The sequence below is a fragment of the Oreochromis aureus genome, linkage group 11 (assembly GCF_013358895.1).
Source record: "Oreochromis aureus strain Israel breed Guangdong linkage group 11, ZZ_aureus, whole genome shotgun sequence".
NCBI classification, from domain to species: domain Eukaryota; kingdom Metazoa; phylum Chordata; class Actinopteri; order Cichliformes; family Cichlidae; genus Oreochromis; species Oreochromis aureus.
In genome coordinates, this window is record NC_052952.1 from 9,953,690 (window position 1) to 9,974,001 (window position 20,312).

At 41.1% G+C, this 20,312-nt stretch overlaps 1 protein-coding gene across 6 annotated transcripts in view; it reads left to right on the forward strand.

Annotated features, from left to right (window-relative positions):
* grb10b (growth factor receptor-bound protein 10b) overlaps positions 1-20,312 on the forward strand; it is a 61,700-nt gene that overhangs the window by 12,929 nt on the left and 28,459 nt on the right. For 2 of the 6 annotated variants that reach the window (XM_031742721.2, XM_031742724.2), the window contains exons 2-5: positions 1,140-1,251; positions 10,670-10,766; positions 17,919-18,201; positions 20,107-20,251. In XM_031742721.2, the coding sequence (XP_031598581.1) occupies positions 1,201-1,251; positions 10,670-10,766; positions 17,919-18,201; positions 20,107-20,251 (576 nt within the window). In that variant the 5' untranslated portion in view covers positions 1,140-1,200. The remainder of the gene's footprint in view (positions 1-1,139; positions 1,252-10,669; positions 10,767-17,918; positions 18,202-20,106; positions 20,252-20,312) is intronic. The other 4 variants (XM_031742723.2, XM_031742722.2, XM_039619661.1 and 1 more) reach the window with 4 other exon arrangements.

Here is a 20,312-nt window from a genome sequence, read left to right on the forward strand (position 1 = left end):
AAAGACCATCACAGTTATGAGCCTGAGCTGCTCGGCTCCAAATATACCCCAGGGTATAACTTCAGACCTGGATATGTGCCTGTAGGGTATTTTTGGGTCAGTGTTTACAGGCGTTTGTTCACTAGCAGCAATGCCAAGAGGTTAGTAGGATACCCACTTTAAGAAGTTCAAATACACTGGAGTTCATGTTGTTGAAATTCTGGTTATTTTGACCAAGGATAGCCGGGAGGCAGGGTCTTGAAACAGAAGCACTTATTTTTAGTGCCATAAAGTGCCGCATCTATTGCAGTAAATTCAGTTATTTTATCAAAGACCACACCTCAGATTGTTCAGTGGTTTTATTCGTGTAAAACTGAGTTATGGAGAGGGCGCCTGTCGCTTCAGATCCACCTTGGTGAACTAAATCTAGAAGGCAGAAAGGCAAGTGCAGGAAGCGAATTGTAGAATTTTCATGTTTTGTAATGGGCTGCTCAGGGTGCAAAATATCTACAGTAAAGCTAAAGTTGCTGCAGGGATGCAATGCACTTGGTAGTGGGGTGTTCATTTGGCTCTGTTATGCGAATAAAACAGTTTGTCTTGGCTTACTGAATACACTTTTATGGTGGAGTAAACTAACGCCACAGTTTCAAGAAGCCTTTGTTCTCCTGTAAACCAGCTTAACTCTACAGAGGGTTAAGCTGGTTTTAAATATGAAAACCTGGTAGTGTGAGGGGATTTTTCTTTTATTTATTTATTTTTTTTAAACTTTGATTTGTACACACAGCTGACCTTTAACTGCCCACCGTTCAAAAATGTATTAAATGTAGCTTCTTTTTTTTTTTTTCTTCACCCTTATTTTCCAGCTTCAAAGTCACTTTCAAGCAACATTCATTGGTATATGAGTGAATTCTGAAACAAGTGCTGATGTCTCTCTAAACCAACCATTATATCTTCTGTGTTGCTTGTTGACGTTGTGTAGTCTATGTGGGTTAAGTACTACTCTGTGCTATATCTGTCTTCTTAGAATTCAGACTTCATCTTCCTTTCCTTGTGTCATCCTCCTCTCCTTCCTTCATCCGTCCTCTCGTGGACGCTCTTACCTTTTTCCCTGCTTCCTTTGTACTTTTCCACTAAGCTCCATTTGTGTTCCTTCTCCACAGGTTTTGCTCTGAGCACCTAATATCAAAACCAATTGCAAAAAAAATCTGAGAAACGTAAGCCATGGCTGTGGCCGGATGTCCGGATTATTTCCTGCATCATCCCAATTATCAGGTAAATGGAAATATTTTATTTGGGATATTCTTTTTTGGGGGGAAAAAGGTAAAAATTTTCTTTTATCCTCCCTGATCAAAGACTGAGTCAGTAACTGGTTGTGGCATGGTTGCATCATTCCACTGAGGTGAATGCACATAGAGCAGCATCTGGATGGACCTCTGTGGCTCCAACAAAGATGCTAAAGTAAACTAAATTGTTAAATTAATTTATGATTTCTCTTAAAATGCTTAACTTTGGCTGACTTTGGAATCAGATTTGTCTTACACCTGGTCTTTGCACAACAAGTGATGTCACAACTACTAATATGAACTGTGATTTAGTGTCACAAGTGTGTGATTATCAGTCTTGTAGATGTGGAATATTAGAGCGCAGAGACACTGTGCTTTCTGCTTCCTGGTTTTTTACCTCTTCTACTCCTATGGTATTGCTGATGTCAGGGATTTTCCTGAATGGTGATGCCCTTAATTCAGGAAAAGATTGCATTGGTGACATCACAGTTGGCCCAACCGGTGCAGGGCTCGCAAAATTTCAAAATCTCTGGTAGCCCTTCGGGCAGGCACTCTTCAGTTTTTGGTAGCCCAAAATAAATTTAAGTAGCCCGAATAAAAAAGAGAGCAATTAATTTTTTAATGTTTTGTTTCCTTTACAATATTATACATTAAAGTATAATATTGTAACGGAAACAAAAATTAATCAGAAAATTGTTAAAATACAAATCACAACAACTGTATAAAAATTACAATCATCAACTCAAATACTTGGTTCTAATTGAACAGAAATTTCTATGAACTTGTAAGAACTGTGTAGAACATGAATCAGTCTGTGTCAGATCCTGAATCTGAAATTTCCACTGAAGTCAAGGGTAAGGGATGAGTGGAACCAAGATTGAGGCCATTTGCTTTTTGAAGTTTGCAAAGACTGCTAAATTTTGACAATGGTAGTTCACTCTTTGCAACATAGTACGCTTTTGAAAGATTTTTCAGGACTTCTTCTTGTGCTTGGTTTATTTTTAGTATGTTTTTTTTTTTTTTGCAATTGCTGTTTGTTCTGGGAAAGATATTGCAGACTGGGCAATAATGCATTTCTTGCATTTCTCATGGGTTCTGATGGGGTCTTTCTTAAAATTACTGGTCCCAGTAACAAAGGCGCTTGGCGACTCAGATATCGAGGGAAACTCATGACACACCTGGCAGAACATCATGTTATTTATCTCGTCATATTCCAGCCACATAAATTCTTTTGTCCATGAAACCAAAAAAGCTGAGCTTTCTTTTGCCTCATAGTCTGATTTGTCATAACTTTTCCGTTTTGTGGTAGGCTTTTATTTGGCTGTCCCTTCTTCACCCTGACCTGTCTTATTTGGCTCAGCAGAACTAAAATACCGGCGTAAATCCATCTGCTTTTACACATGTACTTACATAACGGTCAGCGATTCTCTGCGCAATCAACCTCTGACATGTTTAAGCTTGCTGTGGGAGATTTCACTTGTCACTTTTGAATAGTAAGCTAATGAGTGATAAGACGATGTCAGAGGAATTGGTGCGCAATTAATCGTCACTCACCAATCAGTGCTGCCGCTCTCTACACACAGTTCGCGCGATCGCAAAGTGAAAGTGAAAGCAAAAAACAAGCACAAATTCAAACGCGATTTCAATATGTCACATATTGACAGAGGCTCATCGATGCCAATGACATATTACTCAGCTACATTTGCGAAAGAAAATGCAAAAGCATTGACACATATTTTTCCTTCCTATGATAGCCCGACGGGCAGGGCGGAGATAGATTTTGGTAGCCCGACTGGAAAAATCGCTAGCCCCCGGGACGTCGGGCTAGCGATTTTGCGAGCCCTGCGTGTGATGGTCATGAATAAGGCTTCACTCTACAAACTGCACATGACCAAATTCCATCACTCAGTATCCCCTCAGCTGTCCCAGCTGGTGAGGTTTAGATATGGATTCATGTCTTTTGGTCAAGTTGTTCATGATCTTATTGTCTTTTTTTTTTTTGTTTAATTCAAATTTCCACATTGCTTTACAAGCGAATGCCGTCATTTGTTACAGAGTAACAAGAACAAACTTGACTTTTTGACCTTGCTTTTAGATTTAGCAGAATCATCACATCGCCCTCAGTGGCGCAAAGGGCTTCCAAACATTTGGAGTAGGCCAGTCCGGCTGTGCGATACAGTTCAGTCTGCTAGTCTGTCAATTTATTTATTTATTTGTTTTTTGGCACTGTATTTGAATTTCTTTTATGTACATGTGCTCACATACTTGTATATGTGGCAGATTTGAGTCAGTGGCTCTACTACAATATACAGCCATTTCTAGGAGCTGTATATTGTTTCTGCCGTTCTTATTTTTAATAACAAGGTATTGAAAGAGATGGCAGAAAGTGAAAAGGCACAGTGAATTAAAAACAAAAAACAAAAACAACCCACGGTGCCCAAAGATGGCAGTGTAAATATGTGTAGGCTAATAATTTTCCTGCACCCTGGCCCTGCATTAATATTTTTCTTGTTTTAGATTATTCAGCACTAATTAAAGACAGACTGGAGGCTGTTTCAGAAAGAAATGAGACATCATTTAGCTCTTATTTCTTTGCCAATGGTTTGGGCGGGTCCTGTTAGAGCTGTAGTATATGGATGTTAATGTACACACACACACACACACACACACACACAGAGCAGTACTCGCTCACTCGGCTGTTTGGAAACCATTCAGCTATAACAGATGTACCTTGACTCACTGAATGAGAAAACCCATTCACTGTGAAATTCCAGCGTTGTGGAAGATTTTCCCTGATAAAACTGAAGCAGCAGTGCCAAACCGATTCAGCTAAAGATAACATTCACTCTATACTCCAGGGATTATATCACCACTTTAATCTTGTTTCAGATGTAATCTTGACTGCTGGCTAAATGATCTGTATGTGCAGAACTAGGCACATCTGATGAAGTAAAAGACGCTTGCTACGAAACTACACTATGCCCTACCAAGTCCAAGTCTGTATAAATGTCAATGTATACTGTTGTTTTATGTAACTATGGAGAGGGTGACACAAGGAAAAGGACTAAAACACTAAAATGCCATCTAAGGAGATCTCCACATGCCAGTGAACAATACTGTCTGAATAAACATGCACCAACCCCAGGATGCTAATATTAATGCTAGTTATACATTTGCATGTCATTTTGGGCTTAACATCGGCAGTTCTGAGTTTCTAAAGACTGTCATCGTTTATGCAGTGTGAAGATGTGCATCTTTTCACTGTTCCAGTTTACTGTCAGTGCATGAACATTAAGACCAGCAGTATGCTATATGTAAGGGCAAAACTAGAGTTTGTTCGATTTTAACAACTCTTGTAGTTCCTTTCAGCAGTCATCAGGAATGCTTCTCCAAGCTCCTTAAAGGATATTCAAGGCTCTTCTTTGGATGTTGGCTGCTTTTATTTTCTCTTTTGGGTTTTTTTGTTTTGTTTTTGTTGTTGTTTTTTTCCTATCTAGGTTTTTTCTATCTAGGTCTGCTCTTACTGGACTGTTTGTGATCATTGTTGTGCTAAAAATGGAAGCTTTCTCTGTTACTGAATGGTGGATCAAAATCTGGCAGTACTTTTCATAACTCCATCAATTTCAACAAGATCCACACCGCCACTGGCTGAAATTGTGCCCCAAACATGGCATAACCTCCACCATGTTTTACAGTTTCTGACACTCACTGGTCATACCACTCCCCTGACCACTCTGTGTATAGGGAGCACTTGTCTGTGCTTCAGTCATTCATAGATCAGCGTTAAGTGTCTTAGAAATAGTAGTTTGACATTATTACTATTGTCATCACTCCTAATTCTTGCTACAGGAGAAGTCATTTCTACTACTCACAGTATTATGTACTTGAAACCTGAGAGCTATTCAAAATGTGGATAAATTGTAAGCACAAAACCTGAAATGGTTTACTACTATAACATTTACAGACTAAAAAGTGGTGATTAAAACCCTCAGTCTTGTAATGTTATGCAAATGTCCGTCATGGTCCAGCTCTGCCTCGGCTCATTTGATTTTAACTACAGCTACAGCTGAGTTTCCACATTATAAACAAATTAATCAACAAAGCTTTGTAGCAGACATTAGTGTGACCTCCTGATCTCATTCTAGTTAGTTATGTAATAAGGGATTTCCACTTGCTGCCTAGTGTTCATGTACTGTATGTTGCAACAAGCCTATCCCTATTAGTGTTGTTTTTCCCAGTAGGTCAGTCTGAAATAAGACTAGGACCCTTTTAGCATTAGTGATCTTATACTTGAAGAATTTTTTGTTCTTGTTAAAACAGTAATAGAAAGTGCAATTTTTATCCTGTGATACTTAAAAGCCCCAGCCTCTCTAATCTGCAGACTGCAGTCAAGCGTGTAGTGTCCACTGTGCAGAGGATGTGCCAGGTGCACGTCTGGTATGTTAGGGGCCAGGCTTCCCTGCAGCACCTGTGGTGCATTTGCACACTGGGAGTGATGAGAAACAATGGATTACAGCATATGTGACCCACAAATATTCTTTTGCACTCCATAAACACTATAACACTTGAGCTAATGTTGCCTGTCACAGCCAGGTCTACATGGGTTGAATATATTTTCCCCGTTATCTGGTGTTTCGAATCAAGATTGAACTGAGCTGATTTATAGTTGAACCTGTAATGACATGTTTAATGTGCGCTCAACACTTTAACCATGGTGTTCAGCATAATATGCATGACAAGTGGACAGTTTTGCAGTAAGGATCCTAAATGAGCACAGTTGGTGCTTATGTAATTACTGTGTGCAATGTAAAGTTAAAAATTTTGAATTGAACATACTGGAAAAAGGATGTTGAAGGTGGAGCTGCCAGGCAGGAGGAAAAAACCACTGAGAAGACTCATGGATGGAATGAGGGGGACATACAGAGGAGCATGCTTGGGACCGAGGGAGATGGAGGAACATGATCTGCTTGTGGAGGCTCGAAAAAGAATCTAAACCAGTTGCTTTAGGCAGACCTCCCCTCACTTGTGAGTGACGCTTACTTGACAGTTGTAATCTGATAACTCTGCTTTAAATAAGACGCTGCTGAGGTACCGACATTTGTATCATACTCATGTGAGCTAGTTTTGAATTAAACTGATAGAAACAAGCTAAACTAGCAACAGTCTGAACTTAATAGGGAAGAGAAGACTGTCAGGATAAAACAAAGAAGAAAAAAAGGCACAAATCAATTTTTCCGCAATAATTAAATAGATTCAACATCTTTCTTCAACAGAATTGCAGACTGCACACATGGTATCTTCCCAAAGGAAAAAGTACTACAGCTTACTAGGTTATAAATTTGACTTAATAGTTGCTATATAGAGATTGACAGACCACGTGACTTTTGCGCATTGCATTGTGGGTACAAGTGGCAACAAAATCAAAACACTGCATCAAGCGCTAGCATTTCCAGCACCGGTAATCATTAATTCTGCGGTTTTAATCCCTACTTGCATTTTATTTGCCCCCAAAACAGTTGTGTACAAAACGACGGTGAACACGGCAGGTCCGTACAAAGTCAGACTTGACGAAAAGGCAAAAAAAAGTACGAGGAAAAAATCAAAGGAGTAAAAGGGTTAGATCCGTGTGAGTGCATACACTCACAAAATGTTTAGTAACTTCAGATCCCTGCAACAAGCCCAGGTCCAGTTTACTTTGGTGATTTGGACTATTCCATTTCACAGCTGTTAATTTTTTTTTCGTTATCTTATATACAGGCCAACGCAATCTATTTGTTGTTTCAGATTGTAGTATTACACAACATTTTCAGATCTAATAGAAATAAAATAAGTGTTTCGTAATTCAATCCAATAATGGATTTCTATACATTTTACATCAGATGAAAACTTGTGTAAGATTCAGATATTTATTTATTAAAAGCTAGACATGAGAATAAGAAAGAAGTATGTCTCTGTGCCCCCTTTTCCCTGTTAATGCCCTACCTGCCCCCCTGGCAAAACTTTGCTAGAGCCGCCCCTGCACAGTTACCAGCCGTCAGCTACGTAGAAAAGGATCCTGGTGTAGAAAGTAATAATAAATAAATTCTAACAACAGCTTATCAAGCTTAAACATTCTGCTGTTGTTCAGCCGCTGGTTTCTTCTTTCTGGCGCAAAGTGGGCGATAAACAAACAAGAGAGACGGACTCGCGACAGAAAAGCCGATCAGCAGATCATTGATCATTTCATGATTTGAAGTAGCAACAGCAGAGAGAGGGAGGGAGAGAGAAGAGGCAGTCGCTCCACATAGCGGCTGTTAAGCTTAACGTGGGAATGCTTTACAAACATTCAGAGATGAACTTACACACTTGCTTTACTTCTCTGGGATACCTTTCTTGGAGACGAAATGCCGGTTTGGAAGCACGTAGCGAGGCCCCAAATGCTCAACCAGACCGCTGACAGGTCTCGCACGCCACAGCCCCTCTATCACGTGACGCATATTCCTCCGACATGCTAAGGTTATGAGCTGGGTTATGCCATGTCGCAAGTTTTGTGAGGTGCTTTTGTGATATTTAATGGATTGGATTCCTTTTTTTTTTTTTTTTTTTCTCCGATATCCGAGCCAGTAATTTAGGTCAGTATCGATATCGGTATCGGTCCACCTCTACTTTATACTGAAATGAACAAAGGGATGTGGATGAGAAAAATTATAACAAATTCCCACTTCTGCTTGGCATCAAAGTAACGGTGCACAGCTGGACTGGCATCAGCACATCTCTTAAAGGCACAGCACATAGCTCTGGTTCTCATCTCAGGGTGGGGGTGGGTGTGTGTGTGTGTGTGTGTGTGTGTGTGTGTGTGTGTGTGTGGGCGGGGTTAGCCTCCACACCTTTTTGTCTGTGCCTTAACCTTGCCTCTGGCCTTCCACTGACCCCTTTTTAAAGGGTTAAACCCTCAACCTCCTGACTTCTTTTTGAAGTTCCTTTCAACTTCATTAAAATGAAAGGGCTCTTCTGTGCTCCTTGTCAAAATTTGGCCTACACTCAAAGTCCTGCTTTTCGCCCCTTAATAGCTTTAAGCAGGATATGTGGGTGGGTGGGGGTCTGTGCGTATGTGCCTGTGCTTGTAAGATTGAGAAGTGTGATGACAAAATGCAAGAATACAGGAAAAAGAACCTTTTTTTTTTTTTCCCCTTATGTTGGTAAGACACAAAAGAGAGGTGTTGTTCAGGGGTGTGTGTGTGGGTGTGTGTCATTTACTTCCAGACAGCCATGCCATACAGCATTGAAGAACAGTATATGGTGTGAAAGAGTCTTTACAGTTCTGCTCAGTGATGCTCAACCATGACCATCCTGTCCTGAATACACACATCAACTTTGTGATACACTTGCACGCCAACCAAACAGCAGTGTCCCAGTGCTGCTTGGGTGACTGGGTAGGGATCAGTCACAGTCTAGTAGCTGGACCAGACGGTGTGCGTTGATGATGGGTTTGCTGTGTCATGGGAACAAATGTAGTAGTGTGGTGGTTATTTCTTTCTGGGGGGGGGGGGAAATACCACTGAAATTCAAGACAATAAAAGACTGAACAATACAGCTTAATGATTGGATGCGGTTGGGTTAGTTGGTATAGAAAAGCGGTTGGGGGGGGTAGCTGTGGTCGACAGTCATACACTGACAGTGCATAGCATGTATACCAGTTTTTACCAAGGCTTTGGTTTTTAACAGAGGAGAGGAAAAAAGTTAAAAACGTGCATTAATTCAGTATAGCAGTACTTTTATTTTGAAGAATGAGACATCAGGGTGAAATTCAACAGTATTTCAAAGTGACTAGATTCTCTTTGAACTGTTCATCAGTCCTGGTTAGTGGGGTTACTTTAGATGTCAAAATGCTTTAAAACTTGAGAATGAAAATAATAAAGCTTGTTATAGTGTTTACATTGTGGTGTAAAATTGGGTGGGTTTAGCTAGTCTCACATTTGTGTAACAAGATAAAGATTAAATGTGTGGGTGCCGTCAAGCACTGCGCTGCAAGGAAACAAATATAATGAGATTCACCTAAAACCTTAAATGTATTAGCAAAAGGCTGCTAGTTGCAATGCTTTTGACCTGTTAACTCCAATGTGGGGCACAAAGGCTCTAGTTTCAAAAAACAATAAAATAAAAAAAAAAATCTATTGTGAGGAGGGGGGAACGGCTTGTTTTTATACAAAAAAAAAATCTAGTTCTGCCTGCATTGTCTGTCCGTACCCTAAATGAGACGGAACGAGCTACTGTAGCAGCTTTTATTACAGCGTCAGAGGAGGTCTTGTGTGCTTACAGTGAATAGTGATGTTTTTCTGAACACAGTCCACCCAGAACGTTCTGTTCCCTCTCCTGCTGTGTCAGGTCCTGTGCGGGACACTAGTCGGGACACAGACGAATGATAAGTTGCGCTAGCTGTGCCAGAAACAAATCTGAGACGAATATGTTTGCACAAATGTACATGGTTACTCCTTTTACTCTGATTTTTATTTTATTTATTTATTTCTAACTTTTTTGAACAGTTTGTCCTGACTGGAACGCTTCAAGCCAGCATAACAAAGGGCAATCGAGGACGCTGTGGATGAGTGGTATCTTAAGTGCTTTCCATCTGTGCTCTGATGCACACCTGACCATGTTCGCACACTGTTTATGCTATATGTGGTGTCATTTTACATTCGCAGTGTAGGGAGAGTAGAGAATAGGTTGGCTCAGGTTTTCTGAAGGCTTTGTAACTGGGGTTTGTTTTCCATTGGTCATTTCCATTTATAGCTTTTACTTCCCCTAAAATGTTCTTAGAAACAAAGCGGTTTCTGCTTCAGTTATAGCTTTACCTTTTAAAGCGCAGCTCTGCGGGATGAGGAAAAATGATTTTCAGAAATGGAATATACTATTCAAAATGATATTTGTATTCATGTATAATCACCGGTTCCTATCAGTGGTTGTTTCTGTTGCTTATTTCGACAGTAGACCAGGAAAAACAACCCTAACGCTGGCACTTTAGAGGGCCTCGTGTTGTGGTTTCACATGGAAATGATGGCCACCATAAGATTGTTCTACATGCTTGGAAGTGGAAATGTTAGAGGCATATTTAGCTGGTTGCAGTTTGCACACTCGGCGCCAGATGCCACTAATTCCTACACACTGGTCCTTTACGTGATCGAACAAGTTTCAACAAGAAGGTGCTCCACCATGTGGGCGTTCAGTTCTACAGCATAAATGGTTAATTTAAAAAATAAATAAAAGGGGGGGGAAAAAAAACATTTTTATTTATCTGACATTTAAAGGGGTAATATACTGGTGATTTTATATGTTGACAATGTTTAGGTAATGCATGTTTACATTGGCTGCTGTAACAAAGTGCTAAACAACTCTTTATTATTTATTTTTCTTGCTTCTCTCTCCCTCAGCAGGAAAATATAGACCGGTCGTCCAATCACAGACAGACTGAGCTCATTGATCCGAGATTTCAGCAACCGGCCAATCAGAGTTCTCCTAACCATCAAGGTTGGTCCTTTTTGTTTTGTTTATACCTGATTGCACATTTAAGATGTCTCGAGCATGTTTCGGAGCTTGTCATTTAAGACTGCATGCTATTTAAAATATACATATAGATAAAATAAGTATACATATAAAACATTTTTCCATTCTGTTCGCGTGTTGGTTTTGGGGGTGTAATATATATTTGGGTCTCTTCCGCTGTCAACACTTGAGCTGTTCAAAGGATGATGTGCAAGGACGCAGGGTGCTATTATAATTACTGTCTATGTAATTGTGCCATACAGGGTTCCTCCATGACAATCGGAGCATGAGATTTAAACACAATATTGGCTCAGCATGGGAGGTAAGGGTGGGGAGCCTGTGAGGACTCAACCAGTGAATTAGAACGCTTGTGGCTGGCATGGGAAATAAATGGAGCAGAAATTACATTGTCATTTTTCAGGATCATCTGGGATAGAGGGAACTGAGGACTGGAGAGGCAGATGAATGGAGATGAGTTTCACTAGGCGAAATTTTTGTTTACACACTCGGAATATCTCTTTGTCATGCTTATTTTACACAGTTTCATACACTGGGCGACAAATTATTACAAGAGATCATTCAAGCACTTTAACACTCGATTAGTACATCTGGATTTTTAGTCCAATCACTGTACTTGCTGACATTATTAAGCTTGTTTTCAAATAACTATCCACTTTTATCCTTTTTAGCCTGTTAAAGTCACAAGTATACACAAATGAAACAGTACAGCTTTGTTGGACAATGGCCTTCATCGAATCATTTGCAAGCCAGTATTTGATTTGATGAAATAGGAGCTGCTCTGGATGATGTTCTCAACATGCAGCTGTGCTAACCACATTATGTTATAATTAATTTAGTGTGGAGTTGCGTGTTTTGCACAGCTTATGTTGGTCCAAGTGCATAACCAGAAAACTGACAAGACCGCATTGTCCAGGCCTTAGCATGGCACGTGAGTCATCTCATGTCAAGGGCTCAGTGTGCCAATTCCTTTTGCTTCTGTTGTTTTTCCTCCATGTTCACGTCAGTTATTTGTGGTGTAACGGAAATTAATGACAGCATGTGTTTGTGGACTCGCACTGGAGCATTGCCCTCCAAATGAGGAATGCAAGTAAAATGAGACCGTTTTTAAGATTGCATATCATGTCTTGACAAGAAGTTTTTTGTGTGTGTTCTGATGTATCTGTATAATAAGGCATCTTTACAATCTGAATTCTTGGGCGTTATCTCATATTTTGGAATTGTTCTGACATTGTTCTCTCCTTATGAAGGCAAAAAAGACCCATATTGTCTCGGACTCTTACATCTTAAACATCCTCTGTCATAAACAAACTTTGCCGACTTTGTAATCATCTGAGTGTGACTATGTAAAGGTTATTTAAGAGTAGCAGTATTTACTGGCCAGTTTGAATGTAGTAAATGTACTACACTGTATCTACCACTGTATCTGCCACGAGTGTAAGATGTTTGAGTCCCACATCTCTCTACTGTCGCACCTCAGACCCTCACTGGTAAACATGGATGTGACCATTGTTCCTGGGGGTGGTGGTGGGGGCATATCTTTGATGGGTATGCAGCTGCTAGGCAACAAATCCCATCAATGCTACCAATGCAGTTCAGTAATCTGATGGCGTGGCTCCTCAAGGGGTCAACCAGTCAAGATCTCAGGCTGGAAACGAAGGTCCTAGCTCTTCAAGTTATGCTTGTTATTTTTGAGGGTGTGACAGACGCACCTTTTTAACTAACAGCATTTCACCCAGTTCGTGTGAAATTCATTTTTATGTCCTGTATATATTATGCCTAAGCTCTGACACTTTGGCTTCCCACAGAGAAATGGCAAGGTCATCCCAGCAGGGGAGTGACAATGCTAACTTCTCACTTAAGGGGAAGCTAGTGGGTGGAGGTTGAAATGCTTTTAGCAGGAGCTACAGCAGTGTGGCAGCTGCAAAGCTTTTGGGTTTGGGCTATTGTATGCAGCAAAGAACAAGGGTGAATACTTGGGCAGACCCCAAACATTGAGAAGGTGTGTTTGGACGTGTATTGCAGTGTGAGAAGATTTGTGTGAGTGTAACAAGGGATACTATATTATAATTGGCCCTGTGAACCATATAACTCTGTGGCAAGCCTTACACTATTGAGAGATTAACAGTGGTCAGCCAGCTGTTAGACCGTCATCCCTCTAGCCAGAACCGCACTGCTTGGATTTTTATCATTTAAAGTGTTAAATATCACTCCAAGCCATTTCACCCACTTTTCTTTTTACACATAATTCCCACTCAGATGTGTTTCTGATCCTCTGTTTACTCCTGTATTCTCTTTCCTTCAGTTCATGTCCATTCTCCCCCCTCCTCCTCCTCTCCTCCAGTTTCCCTCAGACCCTACCCCACAATCCCTCCAACTTGGCCTCAGTGGCTGTTGTCAGACCCTGCAGAGCCCCACAGTTCAGACTTGGCCCGTCTATACTCCCCCAATCTCTTTGAATGTAAACCCCTCTGCTGGGCTCGTATTCAAAGTGTGTGTGTGTGTGTGTGTGTGTGTGTGTGTGTGTGTGTTTGATGTACTGTATTTGTATACATTCCCCCTTCTTTAGGCTTGCGGCCCCTTTTTGTTTTCTTAACTAGCAGGAATGAATAAAAGATGAACAGGCAGCATTCCTGAAGAGCCATACGTGTCTGCCATCATCACAATGGTCTCGCTTTTGTCCACGTCGCTCTCTCGCTAATGATCCCAAATATTCAAAACGGATTTTATGCAGATTTTTATCAGGTCCGACTAGTTCAGTGTGTTCTGACTGTATTTGGCGTGGCTCAAACAATAGAGGGTGCTTGGGCTATTTTTACCCCTAATTTAACCTGTTATGGGTCCTATGAAGAGGAGGGAGGGCAGTAAAGATGTCAGAGGAGGAGGGGAGGGAATGAATTCCACTCATGGGAGAAGTGAAACGATGAGTAAATGAGAACAGTAATGTCCGTGTTGGTCTTGGAGCGGTTGAGGCTTTATATTTGACTCTGACTTCTAAAGTGGAGTTTAGGCCGAATTCTTTAAAAAGAAAAGGGGAAAGGATTTGGTTATGAATAAACCAAAAATATACTTGTCAAATATGACAGTTAAGGCAGTTTGCTCAAAGGGAGCTTAAATAGTGACCCAGTGCTCTTCAAATGTAGAAGAAAAGCACAGTAACTGAACCACCTCCACGTGGATCCACAGTCTCTAAGATGATAGGATCCAGGATAATCGCGCCTCTTAAAGGACTAATTTAGCGGAAGGATTAAGTAATGAGGTACTTGTTACCTGTGCTCATATCCATTTACTGCTCAGTATTAGGACTAATTTCTGCCGCTAGTGATTTCCTTCCTACCCATTCTGTTGTGTGATCCCTGTTGCATTTGTAAATACTTCCTGTGAGGAACGGATGAGGCTGAGTCAGAGCCTGTAGCTGTTAGATTTTTACCAGAGATGCCTCTTGGGTGAATACAGCTTTAAATAATCCTGCTATCTGTTGGTTCTTTCCATCTGTTTTGCTCTGTAAACTTTGCACATGGTGGTGAAGTAGGAGTGCAGCAACTGTGTAATGGCTTTCACAGCAAGGTTCAGAGTTGTATTAAAGCTCCATGCCTACAACAAGGCTCATAACATGGTAGTGATGCTCTACATTAAGCATATGCATCAGAGCTGCTACTTGTCTTTTTTTTTTCCTCCCCGTTTTGAGTCTACAGCTGCAGGTATGTGTGCTTCCTGCTGCACGAGCTGCTGTGATATTTTTATTAGTATATTATAATTTATGTAATATAGTGAGAACACATGTGAGGATGGATATAAAGGTTTGTGTCATTTCTCGTGGCTGCCAAAGGCAAGTATCAGGTGTAGCTTCTGTTTTCTGGGCTGTGTCCAACGACGAACGATGATAGGCTGCTTCCCTCTCCAGATCTTCAGAGTTTAAATCCTGCGCATGTGTGCGTGCCTGCCTGCATGCTGTCTGTGTCATCAGCCTGTCTGCCTCACGCCACGGAGCATGACGCATATCTTTGTTTGTGATTGTGACATGCATTGGTGATTGCGATCATATGACTGATAATGACGCACAAGTCTTACATAGCTGCAAGAGTTTATGGGTGGTGTTTCTTTGTATACAGACAGTTCCCCAGAAGCCATACTAGGTCAGGTACTAGATCAGGTACATGCTCTCCTTAGCTTGAGGGTCATGTCATATCTCTGAAGAATAAAAAGGGTAAAAGTAATTTTTGAAATTTGGTCTTACATTTGATGGAGATTTTCTCAACTTTCAGATATATTTAGATTATTTTTCATTTCTAAACAGCGGCAGCATGCAGGTCGTGGTGCTCTGTTCGATATTACAACTGTGTTGTCTGTCCTTAGTCCTGTGTTTAGCCCTGTATGCACCCTGGATCCTTTGGCATATAGGTCTTTAGCTCTCTAGGCTATCTATAAGTAGCTGCTGCAGCTTATCTGTCACTATTAATACCTGCAGATTAAGCGCCAGCAGTTCAGACACCTGTGGTGCACCTTCCTGACATTTTATGTTTTAAGAAAAAGGTCCTCAAAGGCAACACAAAAGTTTTAGCAGGTAGCTATAGCTGGAGGCAGAGCCAAGCCTTTGGATGTAGATATTTGCGTGGAGATACTGACTCACTAACCTGTGACGCCTCTTGTTGTTTAATCCCTCAGAAGAGGAAAAACTGGCATTTCCACAAGAAAAATGGCCCATTGCCCGACTGTGGGGCTCACTTTGAGGCCAGTGCTTTTAAAACTACATTAGTCAGATTACGGTTTTCCAATGTAAGCTTTCTGATGAGTCATGGGATTTTTACCTGCGATATGACACCTGCATGATCCAGCTGTCAGGTGTACTGCACTCTGAGCCAGCAGGGACAGTACGTGAGGCATATGGGGCTCATTTGGAATTCTGACAGCAGGCCGGTGTCTGTTAAAGTTAAAATGTAGTATTAATTTGCATTCATTAGATGAGTATTTTTTTCTCAAGTATACTGGGTATAGCCTAAGGTTTTGTGGGTGCAGGAGGCGGCTGGTGCTAACAAAGCATCTGCATTACTTTCCATTTCATTTAGACTTTCCAATTGTTATTAAAAAATCAAATCACATTAAAAAATATGAAATGGTCCATGTCTGATATTATATAAAAAAATAAAAAAAAATGATTCAGTCATAATTGTGCAAATGATTGATTGGTTGCTATTAGTTACTAACAGATTAAAATATGATCTAAAGCTCACGTGTGCATATTCATAAATGAGCATAGATGTATAATCCATCCACATATTTTCCACAAAGGGCACCTTCACTGCTGAACAAGAAACTAACAACCTCAGTGCTTCCTAATCCCAAAAGTCTTCTGGTCCTGTGTTCCAGAGACGCAAATTTAATGTAGTTTTTGAAAAATGTTTGTTTCCAGGAGTCTCAAAGCTCCTTTCCTCATCCAATTAGTTTGTCTCCCTCTAGTGGATTGCATTTGTGCAACAGCACGGTTGGGATCTCTACAGAGACCTTATGATAAATTCATGGGATAGATTTCTTTTTCATAATGGAGAATTATTAATCACAAGCAGGATCACCGCTGCGGATTGTAATTTAAAAAGAGCAAAGCTGGGCTGCCAGTTTACCCAGATGCTCAAAATTTCACAGCATGGAGCAATTAGACGAGTTTCCCTTCAGCTGAGCTCACGTCAGGCTTTGATAAAACATGCTCCTGGAGTCGGTTGAAAAATTCTCTTCATGAATTTAAATGTGCCTTGAGGTTTTCGCGAGGACTTTGAAGACAGACACTTCTTCTGAGAAGAATTTCACATCTTTCTTTTAAAGACATTTAAAAGCTGAGTGTTTGAAAGCTGCCATGAATGCAGAGCAGATGCTTCCAGTGCGGTGCCTTTACATTGAACCCCAACGGTTAGAGTTGAAAAGTGTCATGGGCAGGTTTGTGCTTGTACCTGATCTCCCTGGAGATTTGGCTCACAGGGCATTACGGTGTATTCAGTCGAGATATTAAGATATTCCTGCTGAGTGAGCACTCTGGCAAAACTGGCTACAAATCTGTGCGCGTGTCTGCGTGGGCGCTTGTGTGTTGTGTATTTTCTTTTTTTTTCTATTACCTTGAGTTACTAGTGCAAAGGTTCATATCCAGGCCACAGCTAAATGAGAAACTGAAAGGGGAAAGTGGCTGAATACCCAGGGACTTAATCATTTTACTGTGTTTTAAAATAAGAATCAGTCCTATAAGTCTACAGCACTCGCACCCCCAACCCCACTGTGTGTTGTTGCACTTGTAGGATACCTATTATGCTGATTTCCACCTTTAGATTTTTAGGTATTTGGGCACTTGAGTTGTCTGTGTGAACTTTTTGAACGTGGTTTTACAGCAGCTACTCTATTAGCTGGAGTGAGTTTCAGCTGACAGTCACAGTTGCCGCACTTTTAAAGTGGGGAAAACATTTAAAGTGGGGAAAAGTATCCATAGATGCCAAAATTGTTGTTTCTGTGAACATGCTTTTAAATGCTAAAGTTAGACATTTTAACACAGTTTATGGGGGCTGACTTTTTAAAAAAAAAAATTTTTTTATTTATTTTGAAGTTGCCTCTATTGGAACAGATTTCTTTCTTTCCTTTTTTTTGGGCCGTTTTAGCTCCTATCACTTCGAGGCCCCCACCCTGTAAACAAGTATAACATTTTTTTTTTTTTTTTTTTTTTTTAAAGGCAGAAAAGGAGTGGACTGGTACTCGTATAGTGCTTTTCTATTTAAGTTAAGCACTCAAAATTCTGTAACTAAGCACTTTAAAGCTACCTCACACACTAATGAATGCACAGAGGCAAGATGCTGAACTCTGACAAAAAGGTTTGAGGAGCCGGGGTTTGAACCACCACCCACCTCCTGAGCCTACAGAAGAGCTTGGACCGATCTAAAAGCTATGACCTTGGCCCACAGTGCAAATATCATGTACACGTTATTTGAAACCTTAAATTTACTCTGAGCACTGGTTCCCTTTCGTGTTTGTCGATTTGTTGTAGTTCTTTTCATTCATCACGCGCAGTTCACGCCGTTACTTTACAGGAGCTCATGTCAGGTTGATGCTAACTCACCGACGTGTTCTGCCATACATGTCTTTTAGAGGATGATGTCGACTTGGAGGCCCTGGTGAATGAAATGGACTCTTCACTGGAGAGCCTGTACTCCTCGTGCAGCGGTCCACAGACAGAATCGACTCCTCTGCTGCACAACGGACAGACCTCTACATCACACCACCACCACCATCAAGCACATCAACACAACCAGCCACGGCAGGGACAGCACTCACACGGGATAAGCCACATCTCCCCAGAGCTGCCCTCATCCTCAGACTCTCCTCAAACCGGCCTCCGACGGTCACAGCCGATGCACATCAATGCTGTCAGGTAGCTGCTTAACTAGTTTCATCTCCTCCAGTTATGAGTTTCTTTTGTTTGTTTGATGTGATAGTAAACTTAACTTTTAGTTTTAGACTATTGGTTTTAAAGTATGGGCTGGAGGAAACCTATACAGAGGATCTATTATGCTTTTTATTTTCTCTCTCTCTATTCTACATGGCCAAAGTTTCAAATTAGGTCAGCGTAAGTCTTTGTAATCTTCATAAGCCAAAGGCTCAGGCTTCAGACTGCTCTAAATATTTGGTTTTCCACAGTGACAGCAGAAACAAACTCCATGTACCTGCTGTTCAAACCTTTTGTGTGTGAGGCACAGCCAATCAGACGAGAGCTGGCTTTACAGGAGGGGAGGGGGCGCTAAAAATGCTTGTTTGAGGCAGTAGATGAACTGAGGGGCTTTAGTAAGTACCAGGATAAGATGAGTAAGCATGCTTTTAGTCTGTGACGTGGGCAAAGTAACTCTGGTAGTATTCAAAGTAAAATGTGGAGCTGGATGGGAGTTCAGGCCCCACTTATCTGAGACGGTCACATTAGGTTTCAGGAAATGTTACACCATCTTTGCATCTCATTCATCCTCGGTTAACTGTCAAGACATGTGCAGTCATCGCCCTAAAATAAGTAAATTTAAAAAATGCTAAAAACAACAGGGCTATAACTGCTCCTGCACCCACAGAACCAGCGAAAGTGTGGCAGTGAACTTCAGCCACAAACTTCTTTCAGCCTCGTATTATCCGTTTGCCACATGCGTAGCCGCACAGCAAGACTTCAAACCCTTTTTTCTCTCCAGATTTCAAAAGAGAATTTTCACTGTACACATCATCCCTCCACACCCACTCGATAATTGAGCATAACGCTTCCTCCTGGCTCCCGATCTGTAACCCCTGCATGACCCGTTCCTCCTTTTCACTCCTCTTTTACATCAGCCTGCAAAGGCGAGAAGAAGATTCTCATTTATTTAAGTACCATGCGCATATGTCTCTTTCAAATTAAACCGTGCTAACCCGCATCCTCCTCGAGGCTGCACTCATACACGCTGGGAGAATAGAAGTATAGCTGCGTGCATGCACCGCAGAGCTGGTGTCAGCTCCCATTACTCGCCTTTGGACTATGTGACAATAACACAGGAGGGGCGCATCAGGTAATGGAGTATTCTGTCTTATGAGCGCTCTTTTTCAAACACACAGAAGCAGGCCCTGAAGTTCTTATTATTCAGGACTGACCTCTCGATAACCCTGTTCTCCGGCTCAGATGGGACAACATCAAAAGGCCCGTTCCCTTTTGAACTCGCTGGGTTCTTCGGAGCGACAGCTCAACTGAGGAAGAGAAACAGACTAAGGAGTCTTCCACACATTTATTTATTTGTAGTTATTAAGCTGGGATTCCACAAATGGACTCACCAATTTAAAAAATAATAATAGTAATGGTTGATTGGCTGTCCGATAATAATTTGAGTCTTACACTGCATGTATCAAATTTATATTTAAAAAAAGAAGAAAAAATCAGCTTTAAAGCAATGTCTTGATTCATCATTGATGTATTATTAATATTGAAAAAAAATTAACTAGCTGGCTGGGGTGGCTCTGTGATTTCCACTTGCTTCGAGACTGTTCATTACGAGCAGATCAGACAGAAACGGGCATGAGGCTGAATACTGTACAGCAGAGCTTTATTAATTCTAGCCGTCTCTCCTGCACGTATTTCACAGCTGTCAGCAGCTCTATTTTAAAGTTTGCTTCTAAAAAGGCGTTCCAGGTCATGGACTTGGACTAAAGTTTTTTTTGTTTTGTTTTGGTTTGTTTTTTTTAACCATAATAATAAACAAACACAAGCTTAAACCAAAAGACATGCTCTGTGCATCAAACCACTTTAAATGTCTTTGTCCGCCTCTTTCTTCAGAAGATTACAGGAGCAGGAGCAGCAGCTGAGGACGTCATCTCTCCCGGCCATCCCCAACCCTTTCCCCGAGCTCTGCAGTCCAGCTAGCTCACCTGTCCTCAGTCCTGGGTCTCTACCACCTGGGGAACCTTCCTCGGGCAAATATGTAAGTAAAATTCCTGAAACAATGGGACACAAAGGAAATACTGGGGGGGGGGTCGCCCCTC